Here is a 23,965-nt window from a genome sequence, read left to right on the forward strand (position 1 = left end):
CCAATCAGTGTGATGAAAGAGAATCTAATGAATCAAATCCAATCCTATTAGTTCTGGCCCACACTAAATCCTTTCTACTTGCTGATCATCAAAGATCTACCAGAGTTTGAGAAACAGGGTACGGGCGGATGGATATCCGGAATGGTTTGTATGTATCACTTTTCCTTATCCTTCTTGTTATGTTTATTGTTAGTGACTCTCTCGCTGTCTCTCTGTGTGTGTGTGTGTGTGTGTGTGTGTGTGTGTGTGTGTGTGTGTGTGTGTGTGTGTGTGTGTGTGTGTGTGTGTGTGTGTGAGCATGTATTTATCACTTTGTGGGGACCAAATGTCCCCATAAGGATAGTAAAACCCGAAATTTTTGACCTTGTGGGGACATTTTGTCGGTCCCCATGAGGAAAACAGCTTATAAATCATACTAAATTATGTTTTTTGAAAATGTAAAAATTAAGAAAGCTTTCTGTGAGGGTTAGGTTTAGGGGATAGAATATAAAGTTTGTACAGTATAAAAACCATTATGTCTATGGAAAGTCCCCATAAAACATGGAAACACAACATGTGTGTGTGTGTGTGTGTCGTGCACATGCACATGCGTGAGCGTTTGCTGAGTGAGCATGGAGAGTGTGTGGCGAGTTCGAGTGTTTTTCTGCCCGCTGTAGCTTTTTTTTCTTGCTTGAACTTTGCTATTTCTAAACGTTTAATCTGCATTGAGTAGATAAAACGATATATTGTTTCCCGGGTGTGCCGGGGGCATGGCGGCCCAAGGTGTTGATTCACTCGGTTCACTAACAAGGCTCCATGGGGTTAAAGTAGTGGCCGCTGCAAGTGTGGAAGATTGTATCTTGGCCATCTGTAAAATCGTTGGATACAAGAGCATTCTAGCAGCGTCAAGGATGAGCAATGCTGTTGTATGTTTTTTGAACACTGTAGAGAATGCAAATGTTGTAGTAGAAAGAGGAATTGTGATTCATGGCCTTTTTACACCTGTGCTTCCTCTTTCAACCCCTGTGAAAAAGGTCATTTTGTCAAATGTCATTACATTTTTAAATGTAAACAGAGCCAAGGATGACGTTAAGAGAATGCAGATGTATGAAACTATGAAACAGAAAAAAAAGTTTTTATAAGAAACGCACAATGATGATAAAAATGCTACAGACTGGACAAAAGAATGGAATGGTTGTATTTTTCTAAGTCATAAAACTTAACATAGTGGTGCAGTTGCATCTTGTTTGTGAAGAATTTTACTCCATGCTCTTTTAAAATAGAGGAAATCGTAAAGGAGAGACTATTGAAAATTCAAACCCTTTTTTAAAAAAAGTTTTCTAGTTTTTATTTGAGCGTATCCCCCCACTTTACCATTAGAAAGAGTGGCTTTTTTGGATATTTTATGCTCAACCCTAGACAAATGCAGTAATGAAGAGTATCTTTTTCTTGGTGGAGATTTTATTTGTGTTGAGCAAAATATTGATCGCAACCACATAGAACCACATATGCCTTCCCGTAAGCGGCTTTGTGAAATAATTGAAAGAAATGACCTATGTGATGTCTGGAGAAATTTAAATGGGACTTCAAGACAATATACGTGGGCCCATGCCCATGAGAATTTATTGTCTTTAGCAAAACTAGACAGATTTTACTGTTTAAAACAACTTCACAGTGTTTTTAAGAGTTGTACAATAAATCCATTGGGTTTTTCTGACCACAGTTTAGTTATATGCAGTGTTTTTTTTATTCTGTGTCACCAAGTAGTGCGTATTGGCACTTTAACACCGCTCTGTTAAATGATGCTTCCTTTAAGGAGACTTTTTCTTTTTTTTCTTTTGTAAAGTTTTAAAAATAAAAAAAGTTTATTTTTCCTCTTTGCAGAGTTAGTGGGATTTTGGCAAGACTCAAATCAAACTTTTTTTGTCAACAGTACACTCAAAATATCACAAGGGAGACAGCCAAGTCTATGAGAGTTTTAGAAACTGGAATTTTGAAACTACAAGATATGGCGCAACTATGTGGAAATAAAGCTTTTATTTGATTCTCTTTTTCTAAAGAAATGAAAGCACAGGGAGCATTGGTTAGATCGCGGTTTATGACTATAGAACAGAAATGTTTTATTCATTCATTACTCTGAAGTTCGGCTGCCATATCACCCTGTGGCTATTGCCTGGTTGCCCACTAAAGCTAAGCAGGGTTGAGCCTGGCCAGTACCTAGATGGGAGACCTCCTGGGGAAAACCAAGGTTGCTGCTGGAAGTCATATTAGGGAGGCCAGCAGGGGGTGCTCACCCTATGGTCTGTGTGGGTCCTAATGCCCCAGTATAGTGACGGGGACACTATACTGTAAAAAAGCACCGTCTTTCGGATGGGACGTTAAACCGAGGTCTCGACTTGTCAGGTCTCTGTGGTCATTAAAAATCCCTAGGGCACTTCTCGTAAAGAGTAGGGGTTTAACCCTGGTGTCCTAGCCAAATTCCCCCATTGGCCCCTATCTATCATGGCTTCCTAATAATCTCCATCCCTGAATTGGCTACATCACTCTACCAGTGTGTGGTGGGCGTTCTGGCGCACTATGGCTGCTGTTGCATCATCCAGGTGGATGCTGCACACTGGTGGTGGTTGAGGAGATTCCCCCTGTGCCGTGAGTTTGAGAATAGCGCTATATAAATGTAAGTTGTTGTTGTTGTTACTCTCTGAGTCCGGATCTTTGTTGTCAGGTTCAACAGAAATAAGAGAAAGAGCAGTCAGTTTTTACGAAAAGCTCTATAGTCCAGAAGATAAAGATATAGAACAAGTTGTTGTTTTTTTAATTACCCAAAGTGTCGGAAAGAGCGAATGTAGCACTTACAAAGCCTATTGGCCTAGAGGAATTGTTTAAAGCTCTGCAGGGCATGGAGAATGGCAAAGTTCCTGGATTAGATGGAATCCCTGTTGAGGTTTATAAAACATTTTTGGTCAGTCATTTGAGAAGATTTACTAATTGTTCTTAATGATAGTTTAGCCAAAGGACTTTTGCCTTTGAATTGCAGAAGAGTGGTTTTGACCCTTTTGAGTACAAGGGTAATTTGAGCGATATAAAAAACTGGAGACCTGTGTCTTTATTGTGTTGCAATTATAAACTGCTGTCTAAAGCACTTGCTACCCGTTTGGGAAAAGTTTTAGCTGAAGTTATCCATCCTGACCAGTCGTATTGCGTACCTAAGAGGTCAATTTTTGATAACATCCATTTAATTAGAGATTTTGTTTGATAATCTGTTTGGTCTTGACATAGGATTGATTTCTTTAGACCAAGAAAAAGCTTTTGACCACGTAGAACACAATTATTTATGGAAGACTCTTCAAGCTTTTGGTTTTAATTCAAACAAGCTGATGTGCTCCTTTTAAAGTGTGTCTTGGGCTAAGACAAGGTTGTTCTTTGTCAGAGTTATACTTTCACAATAGAACCGCTTTTGAGTGTTTTAGAAGGTTTTTTTTTACAAAATTGTAAAACTTCTTTATGTCTGTCTGCCTATGCAGATGATGTTATTATAATGATGAACTTACTTTTGATGATACTAAAAGTTTTAGCTTAATTTCTTCTGCAAGAATTAACTGGAACAAAAGTGAGGCAGTTTTTATAGGACAGTTAAAAAATGGAGTACCAAATCTTCCAGAAGGTTTACATTGGACAAGAGATGGTTTGAAATACTTGGGAGTATACTTGGAATAGGAACAGATGTAAAGATAGACAAAGACATTTTCAGTAGTTTTGATGGAAAATTTTGTGTGTTTGTTTTTATTTTTGGTTTTAAATATACCCGAAGAAGACAACATGAATGTCATTTGATCAATTTTATTATAGGCAAGGCAAAAATGGCAATATATGAAAATATGATTTATGATGTTGTAATGATGTTTACAGCTATGATTAAATCAAGACCGTTAATTGATTTCTATTTTTATAAGGCTACGAACTGTCTAGAAGTGTTTGCAAATACTTGGTGTTGTAGAGTGGATTTGTGTTCTGTTGTCGAAAATGGAATTTACTTTTAACATTTTTTTATAAACAAGATGTAATTAATATTTTAATTTAAATGTTTTAAATTTTTCTGGAATAAATCTAAAAATCTTTCTCTCTCAATTTTATAAAAAATTTTTTTTCCAAAAAAAAGTACTTTACTGGCATGATTGTGTTTACATACAATATTGCCAAAGCATTAATACACAAAACAGATAATGACAAGACAAATAATAATAATAAAGGTAGAATTAAAATAAGGTGCCAGGTAATTAATAAAATAAAATAAAAACTATAATAACAATATACACTATACAATATAAAATAAAATAAGCATTTAACAGTACTGTGACTGAAGTACATTAAGGCAGTGATTGGTTTCTGTGGGTGTGCACTTCAAAAATGAATTTTGCTGCAACTGATGCATGATTGTCCTCCCCCTGTAACACCAGCATCTGATCTGTTTCTGCTGAACTGTAAAACTGTGACATGAGGTTTGAGAGTTTGTGGAGGTATTTCTCTCTCACCTCTGTAAGTGTGTCTCTGTCTTGACCTCACCCGTGTCACAGTGAGCACAGACTGTGATCACGGAATCTGTATTTGGTGAGCATCCATCGCTGTTTTGGATCTCTTACATTGTGCAGATATTCTGCCAGATTATATGTTCTGTTTAGGGCCTGATAACATTCCAATTTGCTTTGGTTTTTACTTTCATTTCCCCAATGGTCCAAATATGAATTTTTGCTTTCTTTTATGATTTGGTTTATTCTGATCTGGTTTTGTTCAGCAGTGCTGGTCTGAAACTGGTGTTTGTTAGTTGTTAGTGGGTTTGTGAGTTTCAGAGCCAGCTGACAAAGGGACTGGTTTTAGGCTTCAGCTCTTGGGTTTTAAGGGCTTCATGTTGCAGTGTGTGTTAGGGGAACTTGAATGTAGGTGTGTCCAAAATTTGAGGGATTGTTTTGCAATGTGTATAATTAGGGGGTATCTGCCTAGTTCGGCCCGGCATGCATTAGTAGGTGTTCTTCTCTGAACTCTTAGAATGTTTCTACAGAATTCTGCATGCAGGGATTCTATGGGGTGTTTGTTCCATCTCGAGTATTCTGCCAGACAGAGTGGACCCCAAACCTCACATCCATACAGAGCAATAGACATTTCTCTCTCTCTCTAGGGAGTGGGAAAAATGACAGAACAAAACATTAGAGGGAGCAGGCCTCATTGGTAGTCTGAGCTGGACGCATTGTAGGGCAGCCAGCTGGATTTACAAAGAGAGAAAGGGGATGCCAAGCCAGATAGGTGTAAGCATGGCTCAGGATATGGGTGTGGGTGCTGCCGAGACTCGAAGGGGAGGGACAGAAAGAGAGAGAGGAGAGGGGAGGGGAGGGCAGGGGAGAACACTAGATCCTGCTTTGTGATCCACTCAAGCAGAACTTTTGCCCTCACACCCCTGGCCTTCTATTCTCCAGCTATGTGCTCCGTAATATACCCTTCACCCCCCGATCCCATCCCTGAGACTTTTTTATCTTGCATATAATCTGATGTATCGCAAATGTTAATCACTTGATTCTCTTCCAAATCAGTGGTCTGGTACAGTGTATGTTTGAATTTGTATTGAATTATTACCATATTCATATACCATGGTAATTACAAGTGCTGCAAGAAAACCTTATACCATGGTAGGCTACATGTCCAAAAATCATGGTAATACAATGGTATTTGGTGCAGAATGATCCAGCAGATGAAAATAACTTCACTAAATCAGATGATTTGTAGAAGGAATAACAGCTTTAATATGTAAAAAATGTAGAAAATCAATGTAAAATTAATATGAATTAATCTAACGATACAGAAATAAAATGTTTGATTATAAATGTTGAGTAAATAAATCTGAAGAAATACCCAAGGACTAAAAGTCCTGTAATAAAACTGATTACAGTATTGTTTTGTCTAAAGCCATATTCAGACAAGACTATTTTTCCCTGAGGAGATCAGAGAAATTAGTGTTTCCCAGATGTAGGATACTTTGTGATTTTTCTTGCACAACCTCTGTAAAAATTACTGTAAAGGTTGTTGCTGGGCAAGGAGGAGACGAGAACCGTCTCTTCAATAAAAATCATATTTTAATGAGAAACTTAAAAGAAGACACAAACACACACATGACGGACATGTCCGTAAACAATCTCTCTCTCTCCCGCCCGGTCCCCTGCAGTCAGCCTTTAACCCTCACGGAGGCATAATTAGCCTAATACGGGAACGGGTGTGTAGGATCACGACCCGGCCCCGCCCTCCGCCCTGCCACAATTACCTAAAAATTAACTCAAGGGTCCTCTGAGACATTTTATCCGAATGTCTGAGATTGCCGATTACAAAATTTTCAAAATGCTTTTCCTCATATAATTTGACCTACTCAAACTACCGTCTAGACTGTCTGCTGCTTAGATTTTTTTCTTCCATCCAACAGAAAAATAAGAAAATAAAATTATAAAGGAGAGCCAAATCGCGGAAACTGCCTGTAATATCAGTGTCAAGTAATTTCTCTGCTCAATTACATAATGATATAATTATCTAATTCACAGATAAGTATTGTTTTATTTCAGTGGGATTATTATAAGCAGCCACTTCTATAAACTCATATGTAGTTTATTTTAATAGACTTTTTAAAACAAGTAATTTATAATTTATAATTATTAAATTTAAATTAAATCATTAAATTTATAGTTTTGTTTTTAAGTAATATTAAACTTAAACAGATAAAGTTTAAATTATAAGTTAATTTTATCACCTAAATTAATTCAATGTGTTCATTGAATCAATTAATTCAACCTTCTGTAATGCCCACATTTAGATGAAGACACTGAGATCTTAGTCCTGTCTGAATCAGTAGGGAAGAGCGGGGCACAAACTAACACTTTTTGCACAAACGAACACTTTTTGCAAAAACGAACACTTTTTGGCTTTCTTAAGTTTGTGTAAATGTACTTGGGGTTCGATGTATTTTTCTTTTATCACATTAATTTCACACATGTCTATTACACATGTGTGTTCTTGTTTCATGAATACAGCGTATACTTTTTTCACAATATACCTCGAAAAAAAGAAAGTGGAATGTTACAACCTGCCCGAGGGGCTCATTGTAACAAGACCATATAACAGCTTAAAATCCCCTTCTAACATCTGTATCTGATTTAATTAAAAAGCCTAGAAGATAAACTACATTTTCATGTCAATAAATGCCATTTATTAACTTTGTCATATAAAATGAAGCAATAACTTGGGGGAATTATGTAAATTACATACAGTGTCAGACTGCATGGAATAGCATATGTTTTTTTGTAATTGGGGCACATTGTAGCAGTGTTACAACGTGCCCCATCAGCGCAACTGGGATTTAAACCTGGCTGGTCACGTCTGCTGGGTATCTGAGCATTAAAAGACTATAAGATGCTAGCTAAAAGATTGGAGATTAAAATAATACCAAGTTTGCCTCATTTTAAATAAACAGTAAAAACAGAGATGAAAATGTACTTTCATGTGAATTTTACTTTTAATTTTTAATTTAACTTTTTGCGATATCTTCCTAAGTTTTTTTAATTGATCCCAAAAAATGTTTTATCTACACAGTGTTGATATAGCAACAAGTAAACAAATTATATTTAATCTTACCAGGGTGTGTGGAAACGTTTGAACCACATGTGTTACAACTAGCCCCGCGTTAGTTTGTGCCCCGCGCTCCCATACATGAAATCACAGATGCTGTTTGATAACAACTGCAACTCAAACGTTGTTTAGAAAAATAGTCCCATCCAAATAGGGCTTAAGGAACTAAGTAAAAGAAAAAGTCAAAATATAGATTTGAGTTGGAGTCAGATGCGGAGAGCAAAGAGTGAGAGATTTGTCTTCCACCCAAAGATTCGTAAGGATCTTTAATACCCTATGTGTATGTGGCTAGCAGGGCGGGGCCGAGCAGCATCTGGGCAGAGCGAGGCCGGGAAGATAATTGGTGAATGAGGTCCACCTGTGAGCCACACCGGTTTCGAATTCCAGTGAGGGGCGGCGGGAGTATTTAAGGAGCACGGACAGTGGCAGATGGGAGAGAGAGAGAGGCACAAAGCTGTCTGTGGCTAGTTTGGAAGGCTTCGTCCTCCGAAGGTCGCATTTGTCAGCCGCATACGTCATCAAGGCAGTCTCGTTTCATAAAAGCAAGTACGACACTTCAAATGCAGACTTTGAATGCAACCTTCTTTCACGGGAATTCGGAGGATGCATGAGGTGTATCCTGCATGGGCACTCACAACCCACAATTCTTTGCTTCAGTGGAAATGTAAAACAATTATGGCAATTTGCCTGTAAATAAGATGTTCAAATACAAGAAATGTTAATTCCCATGCTGAAGTACCTCAGTAGATGGTGCAGAGTATATAATATGTATAATTATATTAATATATAATTAAAACAAAGTATTCTAGACTAAAAGTATGCCTGTGAAATCTATTTTCTTTTCACAATACATCATTATAACTTCCCTTCCAAAGGGAATTTGTTCCCTTCTTAATGAGTGGCATGCTGTCATAACAACCATGTTACGTTCTGTTTCCGTTTGTCATACGAAGGCCATCTCATTTAAGTGAGGCTTGTTTAAAGGAGGACGCTCGGTATACAGCAGCCTTCAAAGGATGCATCCTAGCTAGCATGCAACCTTTGAAACGAGACACAACATGTATGTATGTCAGTGTGGTGGATGCTGAAAAGCATTCCTAAAATGTATTTAAGTTGAACTGTCTGTCTGATTAAAGTCTTCATGAGTGTTCATCCAGTTCCCGCTTCCTCCTTCGATAGGGAAGGCAGAGATCTGCCACAGTGGTGCCAAAACCCAGGAGTTGGAGGAAGACATGCCATCAGAGAGCCCTCGCCGTTGATGGAGGATCACTACGCAGAGGAAGTGCTCGATTCCATGGCACTGGAGCAGTGTGCCAGCTGGCGGCCCAAAGGGATGGCTGATGGGTCCAGTGCCATTGCCTGGCATCATTGAGGATCGCTCTGCAGCTGGTTGAGGACCGACTGGTGGCGTGGTCGGGAACTGGAGTGTTTTGTTTCTCTCTCTTACTTTTTTCTCTCTCACTCCTCTCTCTCTCTCCTCTCTCTCTATCGGGCTCTCTCACTTTCTCCCCTCTCCCTCCCCTTGTCCTGCTCAGGAGGCGGGGAAGACCAGCTGGCTGCGGACCAGGGTCACACAACACTGGCCGATGCTCACGCCAACATTACCCACTACCTAGCAGGGGGTACAGTGAGATGAGAGTGTTGGACAAAAAAGTGACTATAGTGCTTAAAATTCAAGTTCATGGTTTTGTGTTTGCAAAATGGGTGGTCTGGGGAATTGAAAATATTAATGTTGGACACTTCACGTAAAATGCATTCCTCAGTTCTCAGAAGCAATTGATCTCTTCGCTATTTTTGAAGTAAATGGGATGGAATGTTCACATTCTTGAAATACAAATGTGAAATTTGGTCCAAAATACAGCTATTGCCCCAAGCAATATAACATTAATAAAGAGCAATATTTGGGTAAAAACATTGCTATCGTACAACTTGTAATATTTATTTCACATACTCGGCCAGCAGCTTACAGTTTTAAATGAATCAGGGAGGTTTGTGGAATAAAACCGTGATCAGGTCAGGTCTGTTAACTCAGCATGTTTCCAATATTCCTCTGTGCTGAAGCAGCAGGACTGGAGAGTGGAACACAAGGCCAGACTGCATGAGACAAATTGCTTTCTCTATCCCATTTTAATCAACCAGGGTGATGAGTGGGACACATACTGTGCACACAATCAAGTAAAAATTTCTCTCTTGCTTTTTGCTTCTTGAATGGTGAAAAACGTTGAACATATGTTCCAGAGGATTTGAACGAAGAAAGTAAAAGGCTTGTGTCTCTCCTGTGCCGCTCTGTAATCAAATTCTACATCCCTGTTGTCGGATAATTTAAATGTTAAATGTAAAAATCGAATTGGTAAAAGGTCTGCACTTATATAGTGCCTTTTTAACCTTAACGGTATTCAAAGCGCTTTACAGTGTGACTCATTCACCCATTCACACACACATTCATACACCAATGGTGGCACAGCTGCCATGCAAGGTGCTAGCCTGCCATTGGGAGCAACTTGGGTTTCAGTGTCTTGCCCAAGCACACTTTGGCATGTGGAGTCGTGTGGGCCAGGATTCGAACCACCAACCCTGTGAGAGAGAGTGAGAGAGAGAGACAGAGAGAGAGAGAGAGAGAGAGAGAGAGAGTAGAGGGACCACTTAAAAATCGAGGGAGGGAAAGTAAGAATATCCATCCATCCATCCATCCATCGTCAACCGCTTATCCTGTGTACAGGGTCGCGGGGAGTAAGAATATCAAGAAATAAAAATTATTTATAACAATCTCCAAAAAATGTTGCATTAGTTCTGGGAGCTCTTGGGAAAAGAGTCATTCAGTCTTGGTCACAGTTCGGATGGTGTCATAGTGTAGAGTAGAGGAGGTTTTAGCAGATGATGAAGGTCTGTTGGCTGTTGTGGGTGGCATGGCTGTGTACCTGGACGGAGGCGTCACGCCAGTGTCAGTGCCAGTTCACATGCCTACCTGATGAGCAGGTGGCACAAAGGACGCAAGTGGCACTGGGGTCAGGAAAGTTAGAGGGGAGAAGTCACCTTCGCCATCGTTTGACACACCAGCGGGCGTCACACAGGACCTATCGCAGGAAAGGTTAAACCAATGGAAATCTATAAACCTATCAATTACATTTTTTCTCATATTAAATAAATAGACAGAAGGCTACTGGTTAAGAAAAACCATGGAACGCAAATTTAAAACTGTCATAAAACAATTTGGTCATTTCTATTCAGTGTCATGGTGATGTTTCGTCCAAACGTTAGAGTTCACAGTGTCCCTCAGAGTATCAGCACAGAGTCCCAAGCATGAAATCAGAAAGATGGTGATAACTTGATAAAGAAGGTTTCGCTTCTTGGTTTTTGCTCTGACAACCTTACTTGAAAATCAGGGGTGGATTATGGTCCCCGGGCCAATTTACTTTTAGGGCCCCGGGGCCTACAATTATCTTTTAAAGTTGAGATCTACTTAATTAATTTTCATTTATTTAAGTCTCTTTTAATACCTGTTCATGAATGTGGTAAAGAAAACACGTTTGCTGTTCTTAAAGGGACAGTACCATTTTAAAATTTGTCATACATAATGTAAACTCAGTGTAAATACTACAAATTATGCACACAAAATACATATATTTAAAGGGGCCATAATACATTTTTACTTTATCAAACACTTTAAATATTGATGAATTTAACAAATGCACTAGGCTCCTACAGTATCTATGCAAGGGTTTGGTGAAATTCGGCAAAGAGTTCAGGCATTTCTGGCTCTTGCTGCTGTATCTTTTCTAACTCATCTGAATGATGAGGTGCGTTCCTATTTCCTTCAAAGACTTTACTCTCCATTGTGTGAGCTTTGAAGGGCTGAAAGGTGTGGGGCTCAAAAATAGTGGTTGTTTGGTAATCTTTTGGGAAATTCTTTTTGGAACAGTACTACAGCTATTATGCTTCCATCGAAAAGCCCTGCAAAGGCATCATTTAAGCCTTTTCAAGTGTCTAAATATCCCATAGGCTACTGTGGTGGTGGGGGCATGTTTGAGCGCTGGCTTGTGAATGGAGAGCAAGATCAGGAGATGAGAACAGTAAGGATCATTTCCTGGCAATTATTGTCTCTAACTGTTGTTTGTCATTGCAGTGAGAGTGGAGACGGATCTTAAGAGCGAGCCAGACGCTAGTGAGGAGAGAGCTGCCACACACGATGAAAAGCGAGTTTGTTTTTGTAAAAATAAAAATAACCTTTTTGATTTTAAACTTGCCATCTCCCGTTTCCTCCTTTCCATTAATAAAAGAACTGTTACACTGCTACCAAAACCCAGGATTTAAGAGAGGAAGAACTCCGCCATGGATGCCTCACCTCTGGAGGACGTTTTCAAAACCCTCACCAGCATACACCAGACATAACATCAGGCCCTCCTCGAGCTGTGCACTGAACAGGAGCACTGTCATTGCACTCCTCCAGGTCCAAGCGGAGGACCGGCAGATATTCCACCATCCGCCACGACCCCAGATCCTGTGACCACCTGCCCCAGGTTCCGCTAGTCAAGATGTGTTCCCAAGGCAATCTGGAGGCCTTCCTGGAGCTTTTTGATCAGACGGCGGGGGCATGCAGATGGCTGAGCACTCAGTGGCAGTCTGGTTAATCCCACTGTTGTCTGGGGAAGCCCAACTCATGGCGCAGCATTTACCAACGGAGAACCTCCTGGTGTATGCCGACTTGAGGAAAGCCATTCTGCAATGGGTCGGCTGGACACCCAAGCAGCAGCACCAATGCTTTCGCTCGATGACCATTGGTTAGCGCAGCCACCCATTTGCCTTCACCCACCATCTCCGGGACACCTGAATGTCCAAACTGCACAATGTTTACATTTTGTATATATGTGCATTGTTAATGTTTTACTTTAAAAGCAATCAAAATAAATACACAAATAAATAAATACGTATAAAATATGTTTTTTTTGCATAGCTGAAACAGAAAACAAGTTATTGAAATGGAAAACTATTGACAATGGTTATGTGGGATAGTGGTGTGCCATGGTATTTTTTATTCATAAAATATGTGCCCTGGCAGAAAAAGGTTGGGAATTACTGCAGTATGGGCATGTCAACACCTCCAGCTGGTGCGAGTCTCACCCTCAGTAGATAGATCTGAACTTAAGTCCCGCTATTTAATTTACGAGGAACCAATTTCACAAGCAGTCTGGATCAATGATTACATGTAAAACTAGTTACTTTTTGTCCGGTGAATTGAACTGCGATGCGCTTAATTATTTTCCTCAAGTAAATTTACAACCCCACTCGTAACATGACAACGAGACGACGCTTTCTGATGATTTGTTGGGTTTTTGGAATTATTTATAACATTCAAGGTGACTAGGCCTACAAACTAACCGTAGCCTAACTGTTTTGTCTTGAAGTGGCGAGTTAGAAGTTTGGTCTGAGATGAAGATTCCTTAATTATTAGGTCTTCCTTAATTTTGAAAAGATTTTTAATTTTTAACTTCCTATTTAATTTCCCAAAATTTTAATGTTTTAATGCATTCAGTTTCCCGCGACCCTGTACACAGGATAAGCGGTTGACGATGGATGGATGGAATGCATTCAATTTTTCATATTTTTTCAAAAGGTTAGATATATATATATATATATATATATATATATATATATATATACTGTATATATATATATATATATATATATATATATATATATATATATATAGTATAGTTAACATTTCAATGTGTCACTCCTGCTGAAAATATGATCTGTTTTTATTGGTTACAACAAAAACTTTCATTACAAAATTATTTTAGAACACTAACTAGGTGTCAAGAATCCTCTTAAGTCAGTGATATAGGCCTAGGATAAACTAATTTTGAATCCATCTTTAAAGAGTGTGTTAATTTCTTAAAATAGTTGGTCTCTTATAATTTACATTTACATTTATGCATTTGGCAGACACTTTTATCCAAAGCAACTTACAGTGCACTTATTACAGGGACAATCCCCCTGGAGCAACCTGGAGTTAAGGGGCCCAACAGTGGCATCTTGGTGGTGCTGGGGTTTGAACCCCCGACCTTCTGGTCAGTAACCCTGAGCCTCAACCACTGAGCCACCACTGCCCTTATAAACTCTGCAAGTAACTTAGACTACAACAAAAACAAATAAAACAGTAAAAATCTAAGTAATTTCTTCATGCCGCTGTGCATGCTGGTAACATAGCTGTTAATTTCAACAAGATATTATGTAATTTGAGAGCTATATGCTGCTAAATTACAGTTGTATACTGTTCTAGCTGATCTAGCTGTTCATTTCAGCAACAGCAAGACACCGTTAATGTTACAGTAACATGCTGCAACCCTGCTGCCAGTTCTTTAATGTTTTTGACTTGAAAACCTTAACAGAGTACATACTTCCATAGTTTTCCCCAAATTCTTCAAGAGTGAAAATAAAGTAGCAGGACTGTGAGACTCTTTCTTTCCTCTTCTCCAGGAAACTGCCCTATCAGAGACAATAGAAAGTTTTAACAGTCAAACACATCTTTGCCAAGAATGTAGCAATCAAACTCTCCATTGTGCAGTTCACCTTTGCTTACCTTCTGATTCTGCCTTCTGAAAGAATATAAAGTTGGTTCTTGATGAGTCAAAATATCAAGAACACACTTCACTTTAAATGTTTAACAACCTAATTTTCAAATTACAGAGCCACTAAATCAGATATAACACAAGGACTTGTTGTATATGATTTGTTTCAAGGACACGCTCTCGTGCATATGTGATTGGCATGTTTTGGCGTGAGAGTACAAAGAGACATTGTAAGCACATTGTAATTGGACCAATAATAGCAGAGGAGCATTCCTGCACTTGGTGCACAGGTGACAGATGTCCTGTTGTTCCATTACTTTGTTTATGAGTGCTGGCCCTTTGTTCCTCTCGCTGTGGGAAAAACAGCCCCCCGCACTGACTCTATTTCCGTTGTGTACAGGAAATGTGTTTCCCTTACTCATTGACGGGTCACCCAGCACACTGGGCAAAATAATTGAATCTGTCAGGATTGGAATCGTTTTTTTTTTTATTATTGGAAATCACTGTTGTGAGGATGTGCATGTTTCCTATGGACTTTGGAGTCATCTGCCATCATTTACTCACCTTCATGTTGTTTTTTATCTTGACCCTAATTCTGTTCCACAGGATCTAGAGTCATCGCAGATAACAGCCTGCCCCGTATCGTCCACCATCCCTCTGATGTGTTGGTCAGAGCGGGCAGCCCAGCAACACTGTCCTGCAGGGCAGAGGGCAACCCTGATCCCACCATACAGTGGCTCAGAAATGGCCAGCCCCTGGACACAGAGAAGATGGATGTAGAGTCACGGCCCATAGTTTTACCAGAAGGAAGCTTGTTCTTCCTCAGAGTTGTCCCTGGGAGAAAGAGTAAAACTCTTGAAGTTTTACTCACCTGCATCGCTCGGAACAGTGCTGGAGTTGCGACTAGCAGTAATGCATCTCTTCATATAGCAGGTAGTGGATTTAATTTGACTCATTACATCATGAGTTTTATTATTACATGACTCTTTGAAATGCTTGATTTTTATTGGTCAATTGTGGCAATTGGCTGTCAAATACTTGTATATAATGTCCACTAAACTGTAACATTGACAGTTGTTCATGGCAAGCTAGTGTCATGATTCTCGAATCACTCTGCGGTCTCTTTCCTCTCACATACTGAACATAATTTAAACTCAAACCAACTCAACTCAAATACATTTCAGTTTATTTATTAATTATTTTTGGTTTTATCTATTTAACTGTGCAAGAGGTGGGATAATGTACCATCAAACAGTTAGTGACCATGTTCACATGCATGATCCTGCACTGATTTTGCTTAAACCTAAAAAAAGTTTTCCTTTATTGGGTTAAAGTCATAAACAGTTTAAGCAACAAAAAAACATAATAGATTTTTGCGTTGCATCTAAACACCTATACCGGCTTTCTTACCAGCTTATCCAAAGTGCGCAAGTGATGTGCGCATGACTGGGGATGTTTTGACATTAAAAGCTGAGATTAACCTTATGATTTCAAAACACATTTTCCTGCATTGTTAGATTTTTTAAATTAGCTGATTTTTGGTAGTTAGAAGTGTATTGGTGTGCATGTAAACACACTATTTATTTTACAAAATAAACCACTTCAGGGTCATATAAAACCAATCTGCTTCAGTTTAGGTTCCTAATCTTGCGCTTATGATCAGCTGACCATATTTTATCATATTAGCACCGGTAAAAGTTTGCAGTTGTAAATGATCATTGCGGAGTGGTGCGCTTTGGATAAAAGCATCTGCCAAATGCATCTAAATGATCATCTACCTTCCTTCTATGCATTCCTATGTACTTTAACATGGTTGAGCCTGACAGACCCTGATAACAATCAGTTGCCCATAAAGAGCTACTTAAATACTTAAGACGAACCAGAGGGTGAGGAAGCCTATTAAGATGATCTATGAGATTGCTGGAGCTCAGATGTCAAAGTTTGCCTTCCTCCCCGAAACAAACAATAGACTAATTGAGCTTTGACAGCACACTGTGTTTGTAGCCCAAACAGAATGTGCATTCCACAGCAGTGGAGCTAATTGAGACATTAAATCAATTGTTGCACACAATGACATTGTGTTTTGTTAATATTGTTCCCCTTCTGTCACTCACTCGACGTTGTGTCGAATGAAGTGACACAAGGGGTCTTCCTGGGACGCCAAAGGTACCTCTGAACCTGAGAAAAGGTCAATGTCAAGTTGGCAGACAGAATTTGCATGCCCCGCCACGGACATACGGGTATGTGAGAACATGAGCATGGCAGCATTGCATTATCTTGAAGGCTTTGAGTTTCTGTATCGGTCTCTTCTGCCAGCCAGCTCTGACTGGACAGCTCTAAGGGTTCCTCAGCCAAATCTTCACACTCACGTTGGACCGCTTAAGAGAGGCTATAAGTATGAGTTTAAAGTTCGACCCTACGGCAGCAGCCTGTATGGCCGAGAGAGCAACACCAGACCCTTACGAGTACAAGAGAAAGGTGAAAATCTACAACACATAACCATGTAAACTAAATTACCACCAGCAGACAGTAGCTGTATTGTAGCCGAATTTCTCCAATTAAAGTGACTTACAGATCCTCTGGAGCAAATTAAGATAAAGTGCCATGATTTAGCATTATTTTTTTGGTTGTTGTTGTTGTTTTTGGTCTGTTCTCAGGCCCCAGTGCACCACCTGAGGATATCTCCATAACAATGCCCACTGACCGTAATGACACTGTCCACCTGAGCTGGGAACCCCCACCTTATGAGGCTCATAATGGGATCATTCAGGGATATCAGGTATTTTTTTTACAAAGAGACATCCACTTTGATATATATTTATTAGACAAAGCATCATTTGAGAATAAGTTTTCTCTCCAACAGATATGGTGGAATATGTTGAGGAACAACAAAGGAAATTGTTTTCTAGATTGATGATTTGATCTTTATATAATCATTATGAAGCCTGAAAGCAGCCTTCAGATTGTAAGATTGTGACTTTATGGCAGGTGTGGTGTGTGGAATCTGAGGAGCTAAAGTCTTTGAACTGGACTCTGGAAAGTGGAACACACAGTCTTGAGATCAGTCCACTGCAGCCCGGCAGGCTGTACTGGGTCACAGTGGCTGCCGTTAACAGGGCAGGAGTGGGGCTTCAGAGCGACCCCCACAAACTGCTCATAGGTAAGCCATGATGTAAATGGAGACATTTGCCTGGCCACACAAATGCATTAATTTATTAAAATGATTTGTCTTATTATTTCATGATATTATTACATTATTATAATAAACTTGGGTATAAAACATTGCTGTTAAAGTGGAATTTGCTTAATATGATACCTCTCTCTCTCTCTCTCTCTCTCTCTCTCTGTCTGTCTTTCATTCTCAGGGTTCAGGCAGGAGGTGACACCTTATCAAACAGGCATTTGCATTATGTCTCATATCCTCGCAGTGATTAAAGAGCCGGTGTTTATCGGCAGTGTTGGCACCCTCCTGTGGTGTTTTTTGATGATTACAGCTGTGTTTCTGTACAAGAGACATGTCAAATCTGCCAAGCCGGAAGGCAAAAGCTCAGGTAATCTCTACAGCAAATCTACAGTCACAATGAACGGTTACATCGTTTTCTATTATTCACTTCATTACTGCTATTGTTAAATTATTTGTCAAATTATTAATATTTACTATTCTAGGTTTGTGTAGACTGGAATGTGACGACCTCATCATCAAACACAGGTACAAAATGATGTTTGATTTCAGTGTCTTGGTACATTGATGATATGATTTGATATATAAAATGGTCCTAAATGATTACAATATTCATAATTCATAATATTTATATAGTACTCCAGGCTACTACAAAGAACACCCTAGAACTACCATGGTATATGTGCAAAAAGCATGGTAGAACCATGTTAATAAAACTCTTGGTAGAGCTATTTTATTGTCCTTTTGCTAGCTGCTGATGGTTCCCTAATTGTATACACAAGCTCAACTGGTAAATCTGTCATGTTTTACAGAATCCTTGTGCTTCTTTTTGTAGAATGGTGGCACCAGACTCTCCATGGATCTCTGGAGGCTGGAGGCCAAACTCAAGCAGTGAGCCCAAGCAGAGCTTTTGGACCCCGAACCAGGAGAACTTTGGCTTCCGGAGAACCAGTGAGTCACAGCGTGCAGACAAAATCCATAGTCATAACCTCCCCGCAGAGTTCAGTGGCAATTCTGATTCAGGCTGCCAGGCTGTTCTTTCAAATTGAAATTAATCTGAAGCCAAAAATTGAAACAACAAAAGTCAAACATTTAAAAAACAACCCCAACTGTAGCTTTTTTTGAAAGGTATAGGCCTATTTCGGGTTCAATTAAAGTTAAGCTCAATCAACAGCATTTGTGGCACAGTGCTGATTACCACAAAGTTTTATTTTTTCTTAAAAAAAAAGAAACAAAAAGTCTGGGTTGGAGTGAGGCACTTACAATGGAAGTCAATGAGGCCAATCCATTAACGCTAAAATACTCACTGTTTCAAAAGTATAAGTGTGATAAAATCACTTTTAAATCCATAAATGGCAAAAACAAAAAAACAACAACAACGATTTAATAACTTTGCTGCTTAAATAATACTCTAGTTTTAACCAATTAATTAATGTAAATGCATTTATAAAATTAGAAGCTTCCCATTTCTGACTCTAAGCCCTCCAAAAATTGGCCCCATTCATTTGCATTGTAAGTGCCTCACTGTAACCTTTTTCCTTATTTAAAGAAAAGGAGGGACGAGTCTAAATTATGTTTTGTGGCAATAAGCATTATGCCACAAATGCTGTTGAATGAGCTTAACTTGCATTGAACCCGATATATTCTTTTAAAGGAATAATTTACCCCAAAATTAAAATGATTTAATCTGTTACTAACCCTCATGTTGTTCCAAAACATATGACTTTTTTTCTCTCTCCATGCAACACAAAAGGAGATGTTAGGCAGAATGTTAGTGTCAGTCACCATTCATTTTCATGGAAAGTGAATGATAACTGACTCCAACATTCTCTCTGAAATCATCTTTTATGCTCCACGAAGCAAAAAAAAAAAAACATGGTTTGGAACAACATCAAGGTGAGTCAATGATGACTGAATTGCCATGTTTTTAGTGAATCCCATATCAATCACTCTTCTACTATAATTGTACTCAGATATGTCCTCATGAGAACCTTCAAAAGCGCCTGTCTCCCCTGGAGTCAGAACTCTTCTGAGTCCTCATCAACTTTAATTACCCTTGACCTTCAGGCACATTATGTAGATTAGTCTGATTTTTACCTCTCTTCTGACAGCTCTGCCCATAACTGCTAGAAAGGACTCCAACCCCCTGCGGTCAGCCGTCCCCTTCGTACCAGACAATTGTGGCGTCAACGGCACCTTTTATTTGGATCTAACCGGGAATGGGATGAAGACGTTTAATAGTCCAGGACGATGTCCCAAAATGCCAAATGGCAACTCTCAGCTGCATAACTTGGAGACGGTTTGCATCACTGAGCCCATCGTCAAAAGTGGTGCAGGCGTTGCCATGGAAACATGCCCTCCCTTCCCAGCCCAGTATGGGAGTTCTAAAAGAATCCTGGGAGAAAAATTATAAACTAGGTTAGATGATCATTAATTCACTGATTTGAGACTTTTATACATTCTGCTGTGGGACAAAACACTGATGCACATCTGTGTCCCCTTCTAGAGTTGCTTGCTGTGAAAAGTGCCCCTTTAATGCCCATGCAACAACAAGCCCTGGCAGTGTGCAGTATGCCGGGTAACCATCAGCAAAAATTCAGTCAACACCCAGCAGGTACAGTACTTCCTGTTTAAAGGGATAGTTGACCCAAAAATGAAAATTGTCATCACTTACTCACCCTCCTTTTGTTCCACAGAGCTGAGATATTCTTCTAAAATTCCTTGTTTGTGTTCAAAATAACAAAAAAGTAATACACATCTGGGATGGCATAAGGTTGAGTTAAGGTGAACTATTTCTTTAAGAATCAACTTTCAGATGTTTCTCCTAAAATGTAAAGTTGACACAATTTCCTTGGGGTTTTCCAAATATGGATGATTTTTAATTCTTCATTGGAACACAAATATGTTAGCCTCAGTCACCATTCACGTTCATTGCATCCTTTAAAACAATGACATTAAATGGTGACTGTGACTGTCATTCTGCCTACATCTCCTTTTGTGTTCCACTGAAGAACGAAATAAAGTAAAATGGGTTTCAAAGAACCCGAGGGTGAGTTTATGTGTGACTTAAGGGTGAAATATCACTTTAATTTTAAGACTGTGCTCTGTGTGTGCAGTGATGTGTCTTATACATCTGGCCTCTCTGACCTCTTATTTTCTGGCTCGTGTCGCATGATGCCATAGCCTCAGTCTGCAGTGACAAGGATCTTCCTGTCTGAGTCCTGACAGTATGTGAAGCACACTGACAGACCCTCTAATAAATAGTGGTGCCCATTTCCCCTAAACTTCCTTGTTCATAGAGTTGAGCTAGGGGCAAAATTGGCTTCCAGTCTTTTAGACTGAGAGCAGAGAAACAGTGGTAGACTTCTCTCATCTCGTGGTATAATGAAATGGTATTGTCACAGACACCATCATTACAAGTCTGCAAGGTCACAACCTCTAAATGTCTGTGGGAAATGGACACAGAGTAAAAATTGTGCTTAGTGGCAGTAGTGATTTATCTCCAATCACATCAGTGTGACAGAACGGTGAAACACTAAGGTTTATCACAGCTTGAGAAGTCACTGTGAATAGAGAGACAATCCAGACTCAACTGACATTCTAGAATGGTAAGATACACATCATTGAGGTGGAAATGAACATGAACTCTATCAGTCAGTAAAACGTACATGCCCATAAAAAAGAGAAATTACTAATTGTTTCTCCTTGAAAAGAGTAAGATTAAATGAAGTGCAAATGGTTAACCAGTTAACCTATATTTGATCCAGCAGCTAGACCAGCACATAGACACATTAAAGAGATCTTAGTTGAGGTGTTTTTTTCCTATGAGCAAAATGCTGATCTCATGAAGATGCTTTTCTGAGATGAAACATAATTACTATACGTATACAGTATACTGTATATCTGATCCCACAGGTCTACAAGGTCCACTAAGCTAACAGTAGACATTGGCTCTCAGCAGTCTGTGTGTGCTGCTTCTGTGGCCTAGTGTCCTGCTTCCACCACTTCAGGCTGTCCGACTCATCACAGCCCTTCCACGGATTGCCAGGCCCATCCAAGCCACTCCTATAGTCACCTCTCCACTGCTTCCTTCTGCCTGTCCACTGATGACTACCAGGACACCACACTCAGCACTCAGGGCCACATGCAATACATGGAGTTCAGCCCCAAATCACAAGGGCAAAGTTAACATCACAACACCAGAATAAATCTGTCATGTCCAGAAATGTAAAACTTAAATTATGGAATATCTGAAAGTCTTGTCAACAATGTAACTTTTTGTAAATTTTCTTCAAACTGTTGCTCCGCCAAGACTACAGTTGAGTTGAAAGAGAACTTTCACCTTAGAAGAAGAGAGTTTAACTAATGTCTGCTATAGTGCCCCTTGAGGCAACGCTGAGAATGCAATGCGCACTTCTATTGTGTTATCAACTGTTAAAAAACTAAGGTTAAAGGAATAGTTCATCTAGCTTGTCTCGTATGACAAAATTGTGTTTAGTTTAGTGGGTCGGTCATTTAGTCTACCAGCCTGACCAGCTGAAATGAGCCCTGAAGCCCTCTAAAACCTTCAAAAATAGAGAAATAGAAATATTCTTACGTATTTGGGTCTTTCATTAACTTTGGGCCTTTTCAAGTCCCAGGGGTTGACAGATTTCGATTTTGTTTTCTTTCTTTTTGGGTTATGAAGGTCACATTAAAATTAACTTAGAAACTTTACCAGGGCTTTTTTTTTTTTTTTTTTCGAACACAAGTGCCTTTTATGTATATATTTTATTATTTAACCTTGTCCCTGACCCAGAATTTCAATATGAAATCAAAGTCCATTGTAAAAATACAAATTACTACATGTTAAAACTATGATAATCTAAACAAAGAGTGAAATAAACATGAACCATTTCAATATTTATTGTGTGAAAAAGATGTTTAACCATTTTTCTAAATTATGACTGTCCTACTTTTGTGGCATAATTTCCACCACATCAAACAATTTTGTCCCTGATAAGTTTTTTCAAATGTTAGTGTACTTATTAACCAAAAACCAAAATAAATAAAAGTGAAGTGACGAGCATGCTTGAGATGAAATATGACACGTGTTGTTTATAGAAAACAAAGAAATTCAAGGCAAATATGAATTTTTAGCAGAATATTTTTATTGGCCATCATTCCAATCAAGCTGTAATTTGGCCAGTTATTCAAATTGTGAATTTTTACTGTATTTAGGATACATAAAATGTTAGCTATAAAATTAGCTTTAGCTAAACAAAGAAGTTGCCATATTATTTATATATATACATTTTTTTAAATAAAAAAACTTTTAAAAATGTAATTTCCATCAACCTCATTTCGACCATGGAATTCTATTAATTCAAAACAGAATTTGAATTTTGCTGGAAATTACACTGTGGTGGGAATTTTCATGACTTTAAAAAAAAGTGAAAAATGACATAAATCCCCTGTGGTGCATGTGCATTGGACATTTTAATGCATGGTACTATTGGACATTTTAAAGTAGACAGATTTAAAAAATCTGTTGTAGACTTCTTTCTAGAAGTCTACAATGCTAAAAGTGCAAAAGTTGAAGATACATCCAATTATTTCTGGCCTGGGTAAATTGTGATTTAAATTGGATTCATGTGAACTAGCATTATAAAGACGAGTGCTAATTTTGATGTCTCTTCCCAACGCTCTCTCTGATAGTTCACCCTCAATGTCCCAGCCCTTCTCTCCAACGCCATTGTTCGGCTATATCTGCGGGCCTGCAGACCGGGAAATGGGCTACGTTGAAGACGAACAGAAATCTCAGCCAATCAGGCTCAGGAAAGCCACCCTGTAGGGTCATGCCGTCCTCGTGCGAATGGGAGGGTTCGCTGTGGAATGTGTGGGGTTCGAGAGCAACATGACGAGCGCTCGAAAAAGTATCATCAGCTCCTCCGACTGCTCATTCAAAAACGATGCAAACTTTGCCCGCGTCCTGGCTGAGCGGTACTTTATCAGACAAGACATAAACTTTCTTCTCTCTCTGTGGAGGTTGGTCATTTAAAGTAAACATTACTCATGATGTAATCGCCAGAAATGGCCACTAGGTGGCACAGTCTGTCCATGCACTGGAGTTCTGTTGCCTTATTGGTTAGACATTAAATATATGATCGGTCTTTTGCAGTCATTCATCCTTTCTTTACCAGCTTACCAGCTTGTTACAGTTTTTCTCTATCAGTTACTGGTTTCTCATATCTTCAAGACTGTAATTCTTACAGTGTTGCAGCTATCAAATCACCGCTCCTATTTCTAACATTATTTGCCATTGTGGCAAATGGCTACTTGACAATTAACATAAACCTTTTGTTTATTCAAGATAGAACATAAAGACTTTTGGTTATATTTAGATCGGTGTCAGAAATGAATATTTCATCAATATGAAATATTGAATATTTGCCCCAGGATTTGATTTTCATGTGCATTTTTACAGTTACAGTTTTGTCCAAAAATATTGGCACCCTTGATAAGTATGAGCAAAGAAGGCTGTGGAAAATATGTCTTTATTATTTATCCTTCTGATCCTTTTGAAAATATTCACAAAAAT

At 39.0% G+C, this 23,965-nt stretch overlaps 1 protein-coding gene across 1 annotated transcript; it reads left to right on the forward strand.

Moving 5' to 3' along the window:
- Window positions 1-15,022: 15,022 nt before the first annotated feature.
- Window positions 15,023-20,614, forward strand: LOC127635943 (roundabout homolog 4-like). The gene is given in 10 exon segments (XM_052116249.1): window positions 15,023-16,682; window positions 16,862-16,983; window positions 17,193-17,364; window positions 17,570-17,755; window positions 17,871-17,913; window positions 18,221-18,336; window positions 19,497-19,713; window positions 19,715-19,803; window positions 19,892-19,999; window positions 20,502-20,614. Coding segments are annotated over 10 exon segments (1,398 nt in total). The 5' UTR covers window positions 15,023-16,396; the 3' UTR covers window positions 20,561-20,614.
- The last annotated feature ends 3,351 nt before the right edge of the window (window positions 20,615-23,965 follow it).

The sequence above is a fragment of the Xyrauchen texanus genome, chromosome 43 (genome assembly GCF_025860055.1).
Source record: "Xyrauchen texanus isolate HMW12.3.18 chromosome 43, RBS_HiC_50CHRs, whole genome shotgun sequence".
Classification (NCBI taxonomy): Eukaryota; Metazoa; Chordata; class Actinopteri; order Cypriniformes; family Catostomidae; genus Xyrauchen; species Xyrauchen texanus.